Genomic DNA, 23,212 nt, shown 5'->3' with positions numbered 1-23,212 from the left:
TATCCTCTCTATCCTCTAACCATGACCCTTTATCCTCTCTCTCCTCTAACTAACCATGACCCTTTATCCTCTCTATCCTCTAACCATGACCCTTTATCCTCTCTCTCCTCTAACTAACCATGACTCTTTATCCTCTCTCTCCTCTAACTAACCATGACCCTTTATCCTCTCTCTCCTCTAACTAACCATGACCCTTTATCCTCTCTATCCTCTAACTAACCCATGACCCTTTATCCTCTCTATCCTCTAACTAACCTTGACCCTTTATCCTCTCTATCATCTAACCATGACCCTTTATCCTCTCTCTCCTCTAACTAACCATGACCCTTTATCCTCTCTCTCCTCTAACTAACCCATGACCCTTTATCCTCTCTCTCCTCTAACTAACCATGACCCTTTATCCTCTCTATCCTCTAACTAACCCATGACCCTTTATCCTCTCTCTCCTCTAACTAACCATGACTCTTTATCCTCTCTCTCCTCTAACTAACCATGACCCTTTATCCTCTCTATCCTCTAACTAACCCATGACCCTTTATCCTCTCTATCCTCTAACTAACCATGACTCTTTATCCTCTCTATCCTCTAACTAACCCATGACCCTTTATCCTCTCTCTCCTCTAACTAACCATGACTCTTTATCCTCTCTCTCCTCTAACTAACCATGACTCTTTATCCTCTCTCTCCTCTAACCATGACCCTTTATCCTCTCTCTCCTCTAACTAACCATGACCCTTTATCCTCTCTCTCCTCTAACTAACCATGACCTTTATCCTCTCTATCCTCTAACCATGACCCTTTATCCTCTCTCTCCTCTAACTAACCATGACCTTTATCCTCTCTATCCTCTAACCATGACCCTTTATCCTCTCTATCCTCTAACTAACCATGACCTTTATCCTCTCTATCCTCTAACCATGACCCTTTATCCTCTCTCTCCTCTAACTAACCATGACCCTTTATCCTCTCTCTCCTCTAACTAACTATGACTCTTTTTCCTCTCTATCCTCTAACTAACCATGACCCTTTATCCTCTCTCTCCTCTAACTAACCATGACTCTTTATCCTCTCTCTCCTCTAACTAACCATGACTCTTTATCCTCTCTCTCCTCTAACCATGACCCTTTATCCTCTCTCTCCTCTAACTAACCATGACCCTTTATCCTCTCTCTCCTCTAACTAACCATGACCTTTATCCTCTCTATCCTCTAACCATGACCCTTTATCCTCTCTCTCCTCTAACTAACCATGACCTTTATCCTCTCTATCCTCTAACCATGACCCTTTATCCTCTCTATCCTCTAACTAACCATGACCTTTATCCTCTCTATCCTCTAACCATGACCCTTTATCCTCTCTCTCCTCTAACTAACCATGACCCTTTATCCTCTCTCTCCTCTAACTAACTATGACTCTTTTTCCTCTCTATCCTCTAACTAACCATGACCCTTTATCCTCTCTCTCGTCTAACTAACCATGACCCTTTATCCTCTCTCTCCTCTAACCATGACCTTTATCCTCTATCTCCTCTAACCATGACCCTTTATCCTCTCTCTCCTCTAACTAACCATGACCCTTTATCCTCTCTCTCCTCTAACTAACCATGACCCTTTATCCTCTCTCTCCTCTAACTAACCATGACCCTTTATCCTCTAACCATGACCCTTTATCCTCTCTATCCTCTAACCATGACCCTTTATCCTCTCTCTCCTCTAACTAACCATGACCCTTTATCCTCTCTCTCCTCTAACTAACCATGACGCTTTATCCTCTCTATCCTCTAACCATGACCCTTTATCCTCTCTCTCCTCTAACTAACCATGACCCTTTATCCTCTCTCTCCTCTAACTAACCATGACCCTTTATCCTCTCTATCCTCTAACCATGACCCTTTATCCTCTCTCTCCTCTAACTAACCATGACCCTTTATCCTCTCTCTCCTCTAACTAACCATGACCCTTTATCCTCTCTCTCCTCTAACTAACCATGACCCTTTATCCTCTCTCTCCTCTAACCATGACCCTTTATCCTCTCTCTCCTCTAACCATGACCCTTTATCCTCTCTCTCCTCTAACTAACCATGACCCTTTATCCTCTCTCTCCTCTAACTAACCATGACCCTTTATCCTCTCTCTCCTCTAACCATGACCCTTTATCCTCTCTCTCCTCTAACTAACCATGACCCTTTATCCTCTCTCTCCTCTAACTAACCATGACCCTTTATCCTCTCTCTCCTCTAACCATGACCCTTTATCCTCTCTATCCTCTAACCATGACCCTTTATCCTCTCTCTCCTCTAACTAACCATGACCCTTTATCCTCTCTCTCCTCTAACCATGACCCTTTATCCTCTCTCTCCTCTAACTAACCATGACCCTTTATCCTCTCTATCCTCTAACTAACCATGACCCTTTATCCTCTCTCTCCTCTAACTAACCATGACCCTTTATCCTCTCTCTCCTCTAACCATGACCCTTTATCCTCTCTATCCTCTAACCATGACCCTTTATCCTCTCTATCCTCTAACTAACCATGACCCTTTATCCTCTCTCTCCTCTAACTAACCCATGACCCTTTATCCTCTCTCTCCTCTAACCATGACCCTTTATCCTCTCTCTCCTCTAACTAACCATGACTCTTTATCCTCTCTCTCCTCTAACTAACCATGACCCTTTATCCTCTCTATCCTCTAACCATGACCCTTTATCCTCTCTCTCCTCTAACCATGACCCTTTATCCTCTCTATCCTCTAACCATGACCCTTTATCCTCTCTCTCCTCTAACTAACCATGACCCTTTATCCTCTCTCTCCTCTAACTAACCATGACCCTTTATCCTCTCTATCCTCTAACTAACCATGACCCTTTATCCTCTCTCTCCTCTAACCATGACCCTTCATCCTCTCTCTCCTCTAACTAACCATGACCCTTTATCCTCTCTATCCTCTAACTAACCATGACCCTTTATCCTCTCTATCCTCTAACTAACCATGACCTTTATCCTCTCTATCCTCTAACTAACCATGACCTTTATCCTCTCTATCCTCTAACCATGACCTTTATCCTCTCTATCCTCTAACTAACCATGACCCTTTATCCTCTCTCTCCTCTAACTAACCATGACCCTTCATCCTCTCTATCCTCTAACTAACCATGACCCTTTATCTTCTCTCTCCTCTAACTAACCATGACCCTTTATCCTCTCTCTCCTCTAACCATGACCCTTTATCCTCTCTATCCTCTAACTAACCATGACCCTTTATCCTCTCTCTCCTCTAACTAACCATTACCCTTTATCCTCTCTCTCCTCTAACTAACCATGACTCTTTATCCTCTCTCTCCTCTAACTAACCATGACCCTTTATCCTCTCTATCATCTAACCATGACCCTTTATCCTCTCTCTCCTCTAACTAACCATGACCCTTTATCCTCTCTATCCTCTAACTAACCATGACCCTTTATCCTCTCTCTCCTCTAACTAACCATGACCCTTTATCCTCTCTCTCCTCTAACTAACCATGACCCTTTATCCTCTCTATCCTCTAACCATGACCCTTTATCCTCTCTCTTCTCTAACTAACCATGACCCTTTATCCTCTCTCTCCTCTAACCATGACTCTTTATCCTCTCTCTCCTCTAACTAACCATGACCCTTTATCCTCTCTCTCCTCTAACTAACCATGACCCTTTATCCTCTCTATCCTCTAACTAACCATGACCCTTTATCCTCTCTCTCCTCTAACTAACCATGACCCTTTATCCTCTCTATCCTCTAACTAACCATGACCCTTTATCCTCTCTCTCCTCTAACTAACCATGACCCTTTATCCTCTCTATCATCTAACCATGACCCTTTATCCTCTCTCTCCTCTAACTAACCATGACCCTTTATCCTCTCTCTCCTCTAACTAACCATGACCCTTTATCCTCTCTCTCCTCTAACTAACCATGACCCTTTATCCTCTCTATCATCTAACCATGACTCTTTATCCTCTCTCTCCTCTAACTAACCATGACCCTTTATCCTCTCTATCCTCTAACTAACCATGACCCTTTATCCTCTCTCTCCTCTAACTAACCATGACCCTTTATCCTCTCTCTCCTCTAACTAACCATGACCCTTTATCCTCTCTCTCCTCTAACCATGACCCTTTATCCTCTCTCTCCTCTAACTAACCATGACCCTTTATCCTCTCTATCCTCTAACTAACCATGACCCTTTATCCTCTCTCTCCTCTAACTAACCATGACCCTTTATCCTCTCTCTCCTCTAACTAACCATGACCCTTTATCCTCTCTCTCCTCTAACTAACCATGACTCTTTATCCTCTCTATCCTCTAACCATGACCCTTTATCCTCTCTCTCCTCTAACTAACCATGACCCTTTATCCTCTCTCTCCTCTAACTAACCATGACCCTTTATCCTCTCTATCCTCTAACCATGACCCTTTATCCTCTCTCTCCTCTAACTAACCATGACCCTTTATCCGCTCTCTCCTCTAACTAACCATGACCCTTTATCCTCTCTCTCCTCTAACTAACCATGACCCTTTATCCTCTCTATCCTCTAACCATGACCCTTTATCCTCTCTCTCCTCTAACTAACCATGACTCTTTATCCTCTCTCTCCTCTAACTAACCATGACCCTTTATCCTCTCTATCCTCTAACCATGACCCTTTATCCTCTCTCTCCTCTAACCATGACCCTTTATCCTCTCTCTCCTCTAACCATGACCCTTTATCCTCTCTCTCCTCTAACTAACCATGACTCTTTATCCTCTCTCTCCTCTAACTAACCATGACCCTTTATCCTCTCTATCCTCTAACCATGACCCTTTATCCTCTCTCTCCTCTAACCATGACCCTTTATCCTCTCTATCCTCTAACCATGACCCTTTATCCTCTCTCTCCTCTAACTAACCATGACCCTTTATCCTCTCTCTCCTCTAACTAACCATGACCCTTTATCCTCTCTATCCTCTAACTAACCATGACCCTTTATCCTCTCTCTCCTCTAACCATGACCCTTCATCCTCTCTCTCCTCTAACTAACCATGACCCTTTATCCTCTCTATCCTCTAACTAACCATGACCCTTTATCCTCTCTATCCTCTAACTAACCATGACCTTTATCCTCTCTATCCTCTAACTAACCATGACCTTTATCCTCTCTATCCTCTAACCATGACCTTTATCCTCTCTATCCTCTAACTAACCATGACCCTTTATCCTCTCTCTCCTCTAACTAACCATGACCCTTCATCCTCTCTATCCTCTAACTAACCATGACCCTTTATCTTCTCTCTCCTCTAACTAACCATGACCCTTTATCCTCTCTCTCCTCTAACCATGACCCTTTATCCTCTCTATCCTCTAACTAACCATGACCCTTTATCCTCTCTCTCCTCTAACTAACCATTACCCTTTATCCTCTCTCTCCTCTAACTAACCATGACTCTTTATCCTCTCTCTCCTCTAACTAACCATGACCCTTTATCCTCTCTATCATCTAACCATGACCCTTTATCCTCTCTCTCCTCTAACTAACCATGACCCTTTATCCTCTCTATCCTCTAACTAACCATGACCCTTTATCCTCTCTCTCCTCTAACTAACCATGACCCTTTATCCTCTCTCTCCTCTAACTAACCATGACCCTTTATCCTCTCTATCCTCTAACCATGACCCTTTATCCTCTCTCTTCTCTAACTAACCATGACCCTTTATCCTCTCTCTCCTCTAACCATGACTCTTTATCCTCTCTCTCCTCTAACTAACCATGACCCTTTATCCTCTCTCTCCTCTAACTAACCATGACCCTTTATCCTCTCTATCCTCTAACTAACCATGACCCTTTATCCTCTCTCTCCTCTAACTAACCATGACCCTTTATCCTCTCTATCCTCTAACTAACCATGACCCTTTATCCTCTCTCTCCTCTAACTAACCATGACCCTTTATCCTCTCTATCATCTAACCATGACCCTTTATCCTCTCTCTCCTCTAACTAACCATGACCCTTTATCCTCTCTCTCCTCTAACTAACCATGACCCTTTATCCTCTCTCTCCTCTAACTAACCATGACCCTTTATCCTCTCTATCATCTAACCATGACTCTTTATCCTCTCTCTCCTCTAACTAACCATGACCCTTTATCCTCTCTATCCTCTAACTAACCATGACCCTTTATCCTCTCTCTCCTCTAACTAACCATGACCCTTTATCCTCTCTCTCCTCTAACTAACCATGACCCTTTATCCTCTCTCTCCTCTAACCATGACCCTTTATCCTCTCTCTCCTCTAACTAACCATGACCCTTTATCCTCTCTATCCTCTAACTAACCATGACCCTTTATCCTCTCTCTCCTCTAACTAACCATGACCCTTTATCCTCTCTCTCCTCTAACTAACCATGACCCTTTATCCTCTCTCTCCTCTAACTAACCATGACTCTTTATCCTCTCTATCCTCTAACCATGACCCTTTATCCTCTCTCTCCTCTAACTAACCATGACCCTTTATCCTCTCTCTCCTCTAACTAACCATGACCCTTTATCCTCTCTATCCTCTAACCATGACCCTTTATCCTCTCTCTCCTCTAACTAACCATGACTCTTTATCCGCTCTCTCCTCTAACTAACCATGACCCTTTATCCTCTCTCTCCTCTAACTAACCATGACCCTTTATCCTCTCTATCCTCTAACTAACCCATGACCCTTTATCCTCTCTATCCTCTAACTAACCTTGACCCTTTATCCTCTCTATCATCTAACCATGACCCTTTATCCTCTCTCTCCTCTAACTAACCATGACCCTTTATCCTCTCTCTCCTCTAACTAACCCATGACCCTTTATCCTCTCTCTCCTCTAACTAACCATGACCCTTTATCCTCTCTATCCTCTAACTAACCCATGACCCTTTATCCTCTCTCTCCTCTAACTAACCATGACTCTTTATCCTCTCTCTCCTCTAACTAACCATGACCCTTTATCCTCTCTATCCTCTAACTAACCCATGACCCTTTATCCTCTCTATCCTCTAACTAACCATGACTCTTTATCCTCTCTATCCTCTAACTAACCCATGACCCTTTATCCTCTCTCTCCTCTAACTAACCATGACTCTTTATCCTCTCTCTCCTCTAACTAACCATGACTCTTTATCCTCTCTCTCCTCTAACCATGACCCTTTATCCTCTCTCTCCTCTAACTAACCATGACCCTTTATCCTCTCTCTCCTCTAACTAACCATGACCTTTATCCTCTCTATCCTCTAACCATGACCCTTTATCCTCTCTCTCCTCTAACTAACCATGACCTTTATCCTCTCTATCCTCTAACCATGACCCTTTATCCTCTCTCTCCTCTAACTAACCATGACCTTTATCCTCTCTATCCTCTAACCATGACCCTTTATCCTCTCTATCCTCTAACTAACCATGACCTTTATCCTCTCTATCCTCTAACCATGACCCTTTATCCTCTCTCTCCTCTAACTAACCCATGACCCTTTATCCTCTCTCTCCTCTAACTAACCATGACCCTTTATCCTCTCTATCCTCTAACTAACCCATGACCCTTTATCCTCTCTCTCCTCTAACTAACCATGACCCTTTATCCTCTCTCTCCTCTAACTAACCATGACCCTTTATCCTCTCTATCCTCTAACTAACCATGACCCTTTATCCTCTCTCTCCTCTAACCATGACCCTTCATCCTCTCTCTCCTCTAACTAACCATGACCCTTTATCCTCTCTATCCTCTAACTAACCATGACCCTTTATCCTCTCTATCCTCTAACTAACCATGACCTTTATCCTCTCTATCCTCTAACTAACCATGACCTTTATCCTCTCTATCCTCTAACCATGACCTTTATCCTCTCTATCCTCTAACTAACCATGACCCTTTATCCTCTCTCTCCTCTAACTAACCATGACCCTTCATCCTCTCTATCCTCTAACTAACCATGACCCTTTATCTTCTCTCTCCTCTAACTAACCATGACCCTTTATCCTCTCTCTCCTCTAACCATGACCCTTTATCCTCTCTATCCTCTAACTAACCATGACCCTTTATCCTCTCTCTCCTCTAACTAACCATTACCCTTTATCCTCTCTCTCCTCTAACTAACCATGACTCTTTATCCTCTCTCTCCTCTAACTAACCATGACCCTTTATCCTCTCTATCATCTAACCATGACCCTTTATCCTCTCTCTCCTCTAACTAACCATGACCCTTTATCCTCTCTATCCTCTAACTAACCATGACCCTTTATCCTCTCTCTCCTCTAACTAACCATGACCCTTTATCCTCTCTCTCCTCTAACTAACCATGACCCTTTATCCTCTCTATCCTCTAACCATGACCCTTTATCCTCTCTCTTCTCTAACTAACCATGACCCTTTATCCTCTCTCTCCTCTAACCATGACTCTTTATCCTCTCTCTCCTCTAACTAACCATGACCCTTTATCCTCTCTCTCCTCTAACTAACCATGACCCTTTATCCTCTCTATCCTCTAACTAACCATGACCCTTTATCCTCTCTCTCCTCTAACTAACCATGACCCTTTATCCTCTCTATCCTCTAACTAACCATGACCCTTTATCCTCTCTCTCCTCTAACTAACCATGACCCTTTATCCTCTCTATCATCTAACCATGACCCTTTATCCTCTCTCTCCTCTAACTAACCATGACCCTTTATCCTCTCTCTCCTCTAACTAACCATGACCCTTTATCCTCTCTCTCCTCTAACTAACCATGACCCTTTATCCTCTCTATCATCTAACCATGACTCTTTATCCTCTCTCTCCTCTAACTAACCATGACCCTTTATCCTCTCTATCCTCTAACTAACCATGACCCTTTATCCTCTCTCTCCTCTAACTAACCATGACCCTTTATCCTCTCTCTCCTCTAACTAACCATGACCCTTTATCCTCTCTCTCCTCTAACCATGACCCTTTATCCTCTCTCTCCTCTAACTAACCATGACCCTTTATCCTCTCTATCCTCTAACTAACCATGACCCTTTATCCTCTCTCTCCTCTAACTAACCATGACCCTTTATCCTCTCTCTCCTCTAACTAACCATGACCCTTTATCCTCTCTCTCCTCTAACTAACCATGACTCTTTATCCTCTCTATCCTCTAACCATGACCCTTTATCCTCTCTCTCCTCTAACTAACCATGACCCTTTATCCTCTCTCTCCTCTAACTAACCATGACCCTTTATCCTCTCTATCCTCTAACCATGACCCTTTATCCTCTCTCTCCTCTAACTAACCATGACTCTTTATCCGCTCTCTCCTCTAACTAACCATGACCCTTTATCCTCTCTCTCCTCTAACTAACCATGACCCTTTATCCTCTCTATCCTCTAACTAACCCATGACCCTTTATCCTCTCTATCCTCTAACTAACCTTGACCCTTTATCCTCTCTATCATCTAACCATGACCCTTTATCCTCTCTCTCCTCTAACTAACCATGACCCTTTATCCTCTCTCTCCTCTAACTAACCCATGACCCTTTATCCTCTCTCTCCTCTAACTAACCATGACCCTTTATCCTCTCTATCCTCTAACTAACCCATGACCCTTTATCCTCTCTCTCCTCTAACTAACCATGACTCTTTATCCTCTCTCTCCTCTAACTAACCATGACCCTTTATCCTCTCTATCCTCTAACTAACCCATGACCCTTTATCCTCTCTATCCTCTAACTAACCATGACTCTTTATCCTCTCTATCCTCTAACTAACCCATGACCCTTTATCCTCTCTCTCCTCTAACTAACCATGACTCTTTATCCTCTCTCTCCTCTAACTAACCATGACTCTTTATCCTCTCTCTCCTCTAACCATGACCCTTTATCCTCTCTCTCCTCTAACTAACCATGACCCTTTATCCTCTCTCTCCTCTAACTAACCATGACCTTTATCCTCTCTATCCTCTAACCATGACCCTTTATCCTCTCTCTCCTCTAACTAACCATGACCTTTATCCTCTCTATCCTCTAACCATGACCCTTTATCCTCTCTCTCCTCTAACTAACCATGACCTTTATCCTCTCTATCCTCTAACCATGACCCTTTATCCTCTCTATCCTCTAACTAACCATGACCTTTATCCTCTCTATCCTCTAACCATGACCCTTTATCCTCTCTCTCCTCTAACTAACCATGACCCTTTATCCTCTCTCTCCTCTAACTAACTATGACCCTTTTTCCTCTCTATCCTCTAACTAACCATGACCCTTTATCCTCTCTCTCGTCTAACTAACCATGACCCTTTATCCTCTCTCTCCTCTAACCATGACCTTTATCCTCTCTCTCCTCTAACCATGACCCTTTATCCTCTCTCTCCTCTAACTAACCATGACCCTTTATCCTCTCTCTCCTCTAACTAACCATGACCCTTTATCCTCTCTCTCCTCTAACTAACCATGACCCTTTATCCTCTAACCATGACCCTTTATCCTCTCTATCCTCTAACCATGACCCTTTATCCTCTCTCTCCTCTAACTAACCATGACCCTTTATCCTCTCTCTCCTCTAACTAACCATGACCCTTTATCCTCTCTATCCTCTAACCATGACCCTTTATCCTCTCTCTCCTCTAACTAACCATGACCCTTTATCCTCTCTCTCCTCTAACTAACCATGACGCTTTATCCTCTCTATCCTCTAACCATGACCCTTTATCCTCTCTCTCCTCTAACTAACCATGACCCTTTATCCTCTCTCTCCTCTAACTAACCATGACCCTTTATCCTCTCTATCCTCTAACCATGACCCTTTATCCTCTCTCTCCTCTAACTAACCATGACCCTTTATCCTCTCTCTCCTCTAACTAACCATGACCCTTTATCCTCTCTCTCCTCTAACTAACCATGACCCTTTATCCTCTCTCTCCTCTAACCATGACCCTTTATCCTCTCTCTCCTCTAACCATGACCCTTTATCCTCTCTCTCCTCTAACTAACCATGACCCTTTATCCTCTCTCTCCTCTAACTAACCATGACCCTTTATCCTCTCTCTCCTCTAACCATGACCCTTTATCCTCTCTCTCCTCTAACTAACCATGACCCTTTATCCTCTCTCTCCTCTAACTAACCATGACCCTTTATCCTCTCTCTCCTCTAACCATGACCCTTTATCCTCTCTATCCTCTAACCATGACCCTTTATCCTCTCTCTCCTCTAACTAACCATGACCCTTTATCCTCTCTCTCCTCTAACCATGACCCTTTATCCTCTCTCTCCTCTAACTAACCATGACCCTTTATCCTCTCTATCCTCTAACTAACCATGACCCTTTATCCTCTCTCTCCTCTAACTAACCATGACCCTTTATCCTCTCTCTCCTCTAACTAACCATGACCCTTTATCCTCTCTCTCCTCTAACCATGACCCTTTATCCTCTCTATCCTCTAACCATGACCCTTTATCCTCTCTATCCTCTAACTAACCATGACCCTTTATCCTCTCTCTCCTCTAACTAACCCATGACCCTTTATCCTCTCTCTCCTCTAACCATGACCCTTTATCCTCTCTCTCCTCTAACCATGACCCTTTATCCTCTCTATCCTCTAACCATGACCCTTTATCCTCTCTCTCCTCTAACTAACCATGACCCTTTATCCTCTCTCTCCTCTAACTAACCATGACCCTTTATCCTCTCTATCCTCTAACTAACCATGACCCTTTATCCTCTCTCTCCTCTAACCATGACCCTTCATCCTCTCTCTCCTCTAACTAACCATGACCCTTTATCCTCTCTATCCTCTAACTAACCATGACCCTTTATCCTCTCTATCCTCTAACTAACCATGACCTTTATCCTCTCTATCCTCTAACTAACCATGACCTTTATCCTCTCTATCCTCTAACCATGACCTTTATCCTCTCTATCCTCTAACTAACCATGACCCTTTATCCTCTCTCTCCTCTAACTAACCATGACCCTTCATCCTCTCTATCCTCTAACTAACCATGACCCTTTATCTTCTCTCTCCTCTAACTAACCATGACCCTTTATCCTCTCTCTCCTCTAACCATGACCCTTTATCCTCTCTATCCTCTAACTAACCATGACCCTTTATCCTCTCTCTCCTCTAACTAACCATTACCCTTTATCCTCTCTCTCCTCTAACTAACCATGACTCTTTATCCTCTCTCTCCTCTAACTAACCATGACCCTTTATCCTCTCTATCATCTAACCATGACCCTTTATCCTCTCTCTCCTCTAACTAACCATGACCCTTTATCCTCTCTATCCTCTAACTAACCATGACCCTTTATCCTCTCTCTCCTCTAACTAACCATGACCCTTTATCCTCTCTCTCCTCTAACTAACCATGACCCTTTATCCTCTCTATCCTCTAACCATGACCCTTTATCCTCTCTCTTCTCTAACTAACCATGACCCTTTATCCTCTCTCTCCTCTAACCATGACTCTTTATCCTCTCTCTCCTCTAACTAACCATGACCCTTTATCCTCTCTCTCCTCTAACTAACCATGACCCTTTATCCTCTCTATCCTCTAACTAACCATGACCCTTTATCCTCTCTCTCCTCTAACTAACCATGACCCTTTATCCTCTCTATCCTCTAACTAACCATGACCCTTTATCCTCTCTCTCCTCTAACTAACCATGACCCTTTATCCTCTCTATCATCTAACCATGACCCTTTATCCTCTCTCTCCTCTAACTAACCATGACCCTTTATCCTCTCTCTCCTCTAACTAACCATGACCCTTTATCCTCTCTCTCCTCTAACTAACCATGACCCTTTATCCTCTCTATCATCTAACCATGACTCTTTATCCTCTCTCTCCTCTAACTAACCATGACCCTTTATCCTCTCTATCCTCTAACTAACCATGACCCTTTATCCTCTCTCTCCTCTAACTAACCATGACCCTTTATCCTCTCTCTCCTCTAACTAACCATGACCCTTTATCCTCTCTCTCCTCTAACCATGACCCTTTATCCTCTCTCTCCTCTAACTAACCATGACCCTTTATCCTCTCTATCCTCTAACTAACCATGACCCTTTATCCTCTCTCTCCTCTAACTAACCATGACCCTTTATCCTCTCTCTCCTCTAACTAACCATGACCCTTTATCCTCTCTCTCCTCTAACTAACCATGACTCTTTATCCTCTCTATCCTCTAACCATGACCCTTTATCCTCTCTCTCCTCTAACTAACCATGACCCTTTATCCTCTCTCTCCTCTAACTAACCATGACCCTTTATCCTCTCTATCATCTAACCATGACTCTTTATCCTCTCTCTCCTCTAACTAACCATGACCCTTTATCCTCTCTATCCTCTAACTAACCATGACCCTTTATCCTCTCTCTCCTCTAACTAACCATGACCCTTTATCCTCTCTCTCCTCTAACTAACCATGACCCTTTATCCTCTCTATCCTCTAACTAACCATGACCCTTTATCCTCTCTCTCCTCTAACCATGACCCTTTATCCTCTCTCTCCTCTAACTAACCATGACCCGTTATCCTCTCTATCCTCTAACTAACCATGACCCTTTATCCTCTCTATCCTCTAACTAACCATGACCTTTATCCTCTCTATCCTCTAACTAACCATGACCTTTATCCTCTCTATCCTCTAACCATGACCTTTATCCTCTCTATCCTCTAACTAACCATGACCCTTTATCCTCTCTCTCCTCTAACTAACCATGACCCTTCATCCTCTCTATCCTCTAACTAACCATGACCCTTTATCTTCTCTCTCCTCTAACTAACCATGACCCTTTATCCTCTCTCTCCTCTAACCATGACCCTTTATCCTCTCTATCCTCTAACTAACCATGACCCTTTATCCTCTCTCTCCTCTAACTAACCATTACCCTTTATCCTCTCTCTCCTCTAACTAACCATGACCCTTTATCCTCTCTCTCCTCTAACTAACCATGACCCTTTATCCTCTCTATCATCTAACCATGACCCTTTATCCTCTCTCTCCTCTAACTAACCATGACCCTTTATCCTCTCTATCCTCTAACTAACCATGACCCTTTATCCTCTCTCTCCTCTAACTAACCATGACCCTTTATCCTCTCTCTCCTCTAACTAACCATGACCCTTTATCCTCTCTATCCTCTAACCATAACCCTTTATCCTCTCTCTTCTCTAACTAACCATGACCCTTTATCCTCTCTCTCCTCTAACTAACCATGACCTTTATCCTCTCTATCATCTAACCATGACCCTTTATCCTCTCTATCCTCTAACCATGACCCTTTATCCTCTCTATCCTCTAACCATGACCCTTTATCCTCTCTATCCTCTAACTAACCATGACCTTTATCCTCTCTATCATCTAACCATGACCCTTTATCCTCTCTATCCTCTAACCATGACCCTTTATCCTCTCTCTCCTCTAACTAACCATGACCCTTTATCCTCTCTATCCTCTAACCATGACCCTTTATCCTCTCTCTCCTCTAACTAACCATGACTCTTTATCCTCTCTCTCCTCTAACTAACCATGACCCTTTATCCTCTCTCTCCTCTAACTAACCATGACCCTTTATCCTCTCTATCCTCTAACTAACCCATGACCCTTTATCCTCTCTATCCTCTAACTAACCATGACCCTTTATCCTCTCTATCATCTAACCATGACCCTTTATCCTCTCTCTCCTCTAACTAACCATGACCCTTTATCCTCTCTCTCCTCTAACTAACCCATGACCCTTTATCCTCTCTCTCCTCTAACTAACCATGACCCTTTATCCTCTCTATCCTCTAACTAACCCATGACCCTTTATCCTCTCTCTCCTCTAACTAACCATGACTCTTTATCCTCTCTCTCCTCTAACTAACCATGACCCTTTATCCTCTCTATCCTCTAACTAACCCATGACCCTGTATCCTCTCTATCCTCTAACTAACCATGACTCTTTATCCTCTCTATCCTCTAACTAACCCATGACCCTTTATCCTCTCTCTCCTCTAACTAACCATGACTCTTTATCCTCTCTCTCCTCTAACTAACCATGACTCTTTATCCTCTCTCTCCTCTAACCATGACCCTTTATCCTCTCTCTCCTCTAACTAACCATGACCCTTTATCCTCTCTCTCCTCTAACTAACCATGACCTTTATCCTCTCTATCCTCTAACCATGACCCTTTATCCTCTCTCTCCTCTAACTAACCATGACCTTTATCCTCTCTATCCTCTAACCATGACCCTTTATCCTCTCTCTCCTCTAACTAACCATGACCTTTATCCTCTCTATCCTCTAACCATGACCCTTTATCCTCTCTATCCTCTAACTAACCATGACCTTTATCCTCTCTATCCTCTAACCATGACCCTTTATCCTCTCTCTCCTCTAACTAACCATGACCCTTTATCCTCTCTCTCCTCTAACTAACCATGACCCTTTATCCTCTCTATCCTCTAACTAACCATGACCCTTTATCCTCTCTCTCGTCTAACTAACCATGACCCTTTGTCCTCTCTCTCCTCTAACCATGACCTTTATCCTCTCTCTCCTCTAACCATGACCCTTTATCCTCTCTCTCCTCTAACTAACCATGACCCTTTATCCTCTCTCTCCTCTAACTAACCATGACCCTTTATCCTCTCTCTCCTCTAACTAACCATGACCCTTTATCCTCTAACCATGACCCTTTATCCTCTCTATCCTCTAACCATGACCCTTTATCCTCTCTCTCCTCTAACTAACCATGACCCTTTATCCTCTCTCTCCTCTAACTAACCATGACCCTTTATCCTCTCTATCCTCTAACCATGACCCTTTATCCTCTCTCTCCTCTAACTAACCATGACCCTTTATCCTCTCTCTCCTCTAACTAACCATGACGCTTTATCCTCTCTATCCTCTAACCATGACCCTTTATCCTCTCTCTCCTCTAACTAACCATGACCCTTTATCCTCTCTCTCCTCTAACTAACCATGACCCTTTATCCTCTCTATCCTCTAACCATGACCCTTTATCCTCTCTCTCCTCTAACTAACCATGACCCTTTATCCTCTCTCTCCTCTAACTAACCATGACCCTTTATCCTCTCTCTCCTCTAACTAACCATGACCCTTTATCCTCTCTCTCCTCTAACCATGACCCTTTATCCTCTCTCTCCTCTAACCATGACCCTTTATCCTCTCTCTCCTCTAACTAACCATGACCCTTTATCCTCTCTCTCCTCTAACTAACCATGACCCTTTATCCTCTCTCTCCTCTAACCATGACCCTTTATCCTCTCTCTCCTCTAACTAACTATGACCCTTTATCCTCTCTCTCCTCTAACTAACCATGACCCTTTATCCTCTCTCTCCTCTAACCATGACCCTTTATCCTCTCTATCCTCTAACCATGACCCTTTATCCTCTCTCTCCTCTAACTAACCATGACCCTTTATCCTCTCTCTCCTCTAACCATGACCCTTTATCCTCTCTCTCCTCTAACTAACCATGACCCTTTATCCTCTCTATCCTCTAACTAACCATGACCCTTTATCCTCTCTCTCCTCTAACTAACCATGACCCTTTATCCTCTCTCTCCTCTAACTAACCATGACCCTTTATCCTCTCTCTCCTCTAACCATGACCCTTTATCCTCTCTATCCTCTAACCATGACCCTTTATCCTCTCTATCCTCTAACTAACCATGACCCTTTATCCTCTCTCTCCTCTAACTAACCCATGACCCTTTATCCTCTCTCTCCTCTAACCATGACCCTTTATCCTCTCTCTCCTCTAACTAACCATGACTCTTTATCCTCTCTCTCCTCTAACTAACCATGACCCTTTATCCTCTCTATCCTCTAACCATGACCCTTTATCCTCTCTCTCCTCTAACCATGACCCTTTATCCTCTCTATCCTCTAACCATGACCCTTTATCCTCTCTCTCCTCTAACTAACCATGACCCTTTATCCTCTCTCTCCTCTAACTAACCATGACCCTTTATCCTCTCTATCCTCTAACTAACCATGACCCTTTATCCTCTCTCTCCTCTAACCATGACCCTTTATCCTCTCTCTCCTCTAACTAACCATGACCCTTTATCCTCTCTATCCTCTAACTAACCATGACCCTTTATCCTCTCTATCCTCTAACTAACCATGACCTTTATCCTCTCTATCCTCTAACTAACCATGACCTTTATCCTCTCTATCCTCTAACCATGACCTTTATCCTCTCTATCCTCTAACTAACCATGACCCTTTATCCTCTCTCTCCTCTAACTAACCATGACCCTTCATCCTCTCTATCCTCTAACTAACCATGACCCTTTATCTTCTCTCTCCTCTAACTAACCATGACCCTTTATCCTCTCTCTCCTCTAACCATGACCCTTTATCCTCTCTATCCTCTAACTAACCATGACCCTTTATCCTCTCTCTCCTCTAACTAACCATTACCCTTTATCCTCTCTCTCCTCTAACTAACCATGACCCTTTATCCTCTCTCTCCTCTAACTAACCATGACCCTTTATCCTCTCTATCATCTAACCATGACCCTTTATCCTCTCTCTCCTCTAACTAACCATGACCCTTTATCCTCTCTCTCCTCTAACTAACCATGACCCTTTATCCTCTCTCTCCTCTAACTAACCATGACCCTTTATCCTCTCTATCCTCTAACCATGACCATTTATCCTCTCTCTTCTCTAACTAACCATGACCCTTTATCCTCTCTCTCCTCTAACCATGACTCTTTATCCTCTCTCTCCTCTAACTAACCATGACCCTTTATCCTCTCTCTCCTCTAACTAACCATGACCCTTTATCTTCTCTATCCTCTAACTAACCATGACCCTTTATCCTCTCTCTCCTCTAACTAACCATGACCCTTTATCCTCTCTATCCTCTAACTAACCATGACCCTTTATCCTCTCTCTCCTCTAACTAACCATGACCCTTTATCCTCTCTATCATCTAACCATGACCCTTTATCCTCTCTCTCCTCTAACTAACCATGACCCTTTATCCTCTCTCTCCTCTAACTAACCATGACCCTTTATCCTCTCTCTCCTCTAACTAACCATGACCCTTTATCCTCTCTCTCCTCTAACTAACCATGACCCTTTATCCTCTCTCTCCTCTAACCATGACCCTTTATCCTCTCTCTCCTCTAACTAACCATGACCCTTTATCCTCTCTATCCTCTAACTAACCATGACCCTTTATCCTCTCTCTCCTCTAACTAACCATGACCCTTTATCCTCTCTCTCCTCTAACTAACCATGACCCTTTATCCTCTCTCTCCTCTAACTAACCATGACTCTTTATCCTCTCTATCCTCTAACCATGACCCTTTATCCTCTCTCTCCTCTAACTAACCATGACCCTTTATCCTCTCTCTCCTCTAACTAACCATGACCCTTTATCCTCTCTATCATCTAACCATGACTCTTTATCCTCTCTCTCCTCTAACTAACCATGACCCTTTATCCTCTCTATCCTCTAACTAACCATGACCCTTTATCCTCTCTATCCTCTAACTAACCATGACCCTTTATCCTCTCTCTCCTCTAACTAACCATGACCCTTTATCCTCTCTATCCTCTAACCATGACCCTTTATCCCCTCTATCTAGCTAACCATGACCTTATCAACCTAAATCTGTTGATGTGAGCAAGGCACTTAACCCTAATTTACTCCAGGGGTGCTATATTACTATGGCTGACCCTGTAAAACAACACATTTCACTGCACCTATCCGGTGTATGTGACAATAAAACATATTTGTTACATTTTTTATTAACCCTCTCTATACTCTAGCTAACCATGACCCAACCCCAGCCTATCAATTATCTTTATATGACCCAACACATCTGGTGTACACACATCTAAATGTTCCGTATTTCTCCACATGGCTAAGCCTTCCTTGTTACCGACTGACAGACTCCATATGGTTCTGTTCTAAACCCTTAGCTTTGACCTGTCTTCAGTGATTGGTTGAGCAAATGGTTAACACGCTAGCAGACTGCAGAGGACTGAAACATTGCTCTTTCTTCCCACTTACCAGTGGAACAGCAGATTAGACTGTGTACGTGTGTGTGTGTGTGTGTGTGTCTCACCCTCCCAGGCCTGGTCAGAGCGGTTGGGGGTGTTGCAGTAGCCATTTGCCTCAGAGATGGGGTCTTGTTCAGGAGGTTCTGTGTGGAGGACAGGGATCACTCTCTTCCTGCTCTTCCCCTGGCCCTGACCTTGACCCTTTGGGGGGCGCTCCTCACCCATGGGCGTAGTGGGGATTAGGTGCACTGGAGAGAGAGGAGAAGGGAGGGGGTCAATTCCTCAATGTTCGAGAGATTGTGAGGGAGAGAGAGACTGAATGAAAGAGCAGAGAAGGAGGGATTGAGTGAGAGAGAGAGCGAGCGAGAGAGAGAGAAGTATAGCGAGAGAAAGAAAGAGAGAGAGAAAGAGAACCCCTCACCACTACCACAGGGTTGCCTTGACGACCATTAACCTGTGACCCCTGGGCCAGGCGGCCCAATGGGAGAGAGTGGTGTGGGAACCACTGCAGTCCCATTCAGAAACACAGGATCCTGGGAAGAAGTTGAAACTCAATGACCTCCTGGCAATACCCACTACCATGCACACACGCACACACACAGACAGACACAGTCACACACACACACAGACACACACACTTACCTCAGAAACGCCTGGTTGTCCTGAAGCCGGGAAGTGGAGTAGGTAAATATTACATCTCTTTGCAAAGAGAGACAGAGCAAGACTCTTTCTAATCATAAAAGATGAGAGGCCCTTTCATTCCTATGACAACCTTTAAATCATATCTCACCAACACACACACACACACACACACACTTGTACAGTAAAATAGAAACACACACACACACAGGATCACATAACTCTCTCACTTCCTCATAGTCAGACACACACACAGAGTTTCCACCCCCTCCAAGCTCCAGCTGAGCTCATAAAGTCCACAGTGTTGCTGGACAGAACTGCTGGGTGTTTGGGATGGCTGGGAAGGTAGGGGGTAAGGGTAGGAGGTAAGGATGGGAGGTAGAGAGTAAGGGGTAGGAAGGTAGGGGTAGGAGGTAAGGGTGGGAGGTAGAGAGTAGGGGGTAGAAGGGTAGGGGTAGGAGGTAAGGATGGGAGGTAGAGAGTAGGGGGTAGAAGGGTAGGGGTAGGAGGTAAGGGTGAGAGGTAGGGAGAAGGGGGTAGGAAGGTAGGGGGTAGGAGGTAAGGGTGGGAGGTAGAGAGTAGAGGGTAGGGAGGTAGGGGGTAGGAGGTAAGGGTGGGAGGTAGAGAGTAGAGGGTAGGGAGGTAGGGGGTAGGAGGTAAGGGTAGGAGGTAGGAAGGTAGGGAGTAGGAAGTAGGGGTAGGAGGTAACGGTGGGAGGTAGGGGGTAGGGAGTTGGGTTGGACCCCTTTCAGACTTCCTTAACACAGCAGACAGAGAGAGCAGAGGGTTGGCGACTAGGGGTGGAGTTAGACTCCCGAGTGGCGCAGCGGTCTAAGGCACTGCATCTCAGTGCGTCACTACAGACCCTGGTTTGAGTCCAGGCTGTATCACAATCCGGCTGTGATTGGGAGTCCCATAGAGCGGTGCACAATTGGCCCAGCGTCGTCCGGGTTTGGCCGGGGTAAGCCATCATTGTAAATAAGAATTTGTTCTTAACTGACTTGCCTAGTTAAATAAAAAATATAAAAAAAAGACGTTGGAGGCAGGGAGTAACCTAACCGGTATTTCACTTCCTGTCATAAAATTGTTACATCGTGTTTTCACCACAGGCCTAGATTCAGCATTGGTCACACACCACCCCTAGATGATAAAGTTACTGTAGTAAAGTTCCATTGGTTATTCGTTTTTGCAAGTCTCTTTAGAAACAGACTACAGCGGAACTAGCCTAAATACAAACCTCACTATCTTAAAGTGAGGGTACCCATATTAACCCACACTCCCCATGAACCCCAAACAGTACATTCCATCTCCAGGGTACAGGAAAGCCAAAGAATGGAGTGGAAACAGGAAAGACATTTTAATGTACAAAAACAGTAACCATGACCAGCAAAACTAGACGTGTCGAATTATATAGCATACGTAGAAATGAACCAATCCTCTGGTAAAACTAAGAAGGCCTAAAGACAGAGTTTTAAAACTCTTGGTCATAGATTATGGTTAGAATGTGGCATCAGTTACTAGCATCAGTTAGCATCAGTATAGACTCACCGGTCAGTTAGCATCAGTATAGACTCACTGGTCAGTTAGCATCAGTATAGACTCACCGGTCAGTTAACATCAGTATAGACTCACCGGTCAGTTAGCATCAGTATAGACTCACCGGTCAGTTAGCATCAGTATAGACTCACCGGTCAGTCAGCATCAGTATAGACTCACTGGTCAGTTGCATCAGTATAGACTCACCGGTCAGTTAGTATCAGTACAGACTCACCCGTCAGTTAACATCAGTATAGACTCACCGGTCAGTTAGCATCAGTATAGACGGTCAGTTAGCATCAGTATAGATGGTCAGTTAGCATCAGTATAGACCCACCAGTCAGTTAAGATCCGTATAGATTCACCGGTCAGTTAACATCAGTATAGACTCACCGGTCAGTTAGCATCAGTATAGACTCACTGGTCAGTTAGCATCAGTATAGACTCACCGGTTCGTTAGCATCAGTACAGACTCACCGGTCAGTTAACATCAGTATAGAAGGTCAGTTAGCATCAGTATAGACTGCCGGTCATTTAGCATCAGTATAGACTCACCGGTCAGTTAGCATCAGTATAGAGGGTCAGTTAACATCAGTATAGACTCACCGGTCAGTTAGCATCAGTATAGACCTACCGGACAGTTAGCATTCGTATAGACAAACCGGTCAGTTAGCATCAGTATAGACGGTCAGTTAGCATCAGTATAGATGGTCAGTTAACATCAGTATAGACTCACCGGTCAGTTAGCATCAGCATAGACCTACTGGACAGTTAGCATCAGTATAGACGGTCAGTTAGCATCAGTATAGATGGTCAGTTAACATCAGTATAGACTCACCGGTCAGTTAACATCAGTATAGACTCACCGGTCAGTTAACATCAGTATAGACTCACCGGTCAGTTAACATCAGTATAGATGGTCAATTAGCATCAGTATAGACGGTCAGTTAGCATCAGTATAGACTCACCAGTGAAGAGGAAGAGGAGGAGGAGGTGTGAGTGAGCGGAGGATAGCATTCTGAGATCTGCTCACTGGGTAGAGGGGCAGACACACTGGAACCCATTCACTGGTCCCCCTCTCTCCGCACACACACTCACCGACAAACACACACACGCCTGCGCACTGGGCAGACCCACGGTCCAATTACAGGCCTTCTCACTGCCCTGGTCTGTCACAGTTGCCCACACAAAGGGCCTTTTGTAACGGACTGCCTCACACTATGTAGGAGCACACACACACTGAAGAAACACACACACACACAGAAGAAACACACACACACACACAGTGAAGAAACACACACACACACTGAAGAAACACACACACACTGAAGAAACACACACACACACACACACCCACACATAAACCCAGGGCATCAACGCCAACTCACACACCTGCAAACACACAGAGTTGTGTACAAGCCTGGAGCATGAACACACATTCACACAAATAAACACAGGGTACCAAAGCAACACACATTCAAGCCTAAGGCATCCTCCTACAGTACACACACAACATCAGTGGGCCGGGTCTATGCAACAACTAGCTGGCCTTAAGAAATGTACAGCAGGGCCAGTAATTAGGGGTTTAGCAGGTGGTTCTGACTGTATGCATTGGCTGTGTTGAAGGTGAGCCTATTACACTGATGAGGGCTTCCTTCCAGCCTTACAACTCAGTGTTTTACACTGCCTGTACTGTGGTAAAGAGCCAGCTGCTACAGTAAACCTTAAACACACAGGATGGACCACGACTCCCCTCCCTCCCCTCCCTCTCTCCCACCAGATAAATAAAACAGGGCCATTTCCAAATGGTGAGGGATAGACAAAGAGGGAAGGAGAGAAAGAGGGAGAAAAGTATCTGCTATAATAAACATAATGCGTGGCCTGGGCAGAAAAGGCAAAGCCATCCCATGCTGGAGAAGAGTAGCATCCTCCTGCTCAACCCACACATTTAATTAAGCCCTACTGTAAGTGATATTGTGCTAAAACAACACCAGAT

At 44.0% G+C, this 23,212-nt stretch overlaps 1 protein-coding gene across 1 annotated transcript in view; it reads right to left on the bottom strand.

Annotated features, from left to right (window-relative positions):
• The window catches only part of LOC311119175 (2-phosphoxylose phosphatase 1-like), a 32,362-nt gene extending 13,077 nt beyond the window's left edge, over positions 1 to 19,285 (bottom strand). The window contains exon 1 of the mRNA XM_084193914.1: positions 19,107 to 19,285. Coding sequence (XP_084050040.1) covers positions 19,107 to 19,266 — 160 coding nt within the window. The 5' untranslated portion in view covers positions 19,267 to 19,285. The remainder of the gene's footprint in view (positions 1 to 19,106) is intronic.
• Between the last annotated feature and the right edge of the window lie 3,927 nt (positions 19,286 to 23,212).

Source organism: Coregonus lavaretus, assembly GCF_964263955.1.
Source record: "Coregonus lavaretus genome assembly, contig: HAP1_SCAFFOLD_2083, whole genome shotgun sequence".
Classification (NCBI taxonomy): domain Eukaryota; kingdom Metazoa; phylum Chordata; class Actinopteri; order Salmoniformes; family Salmonidae; genus Coregonus; species Coregonus lavaretus.
The sequence above is the reverse complement of the archived record's forward strand: the minus strand, read 5'-3'. Positions and strand labels throughout refer to the sequence as shown.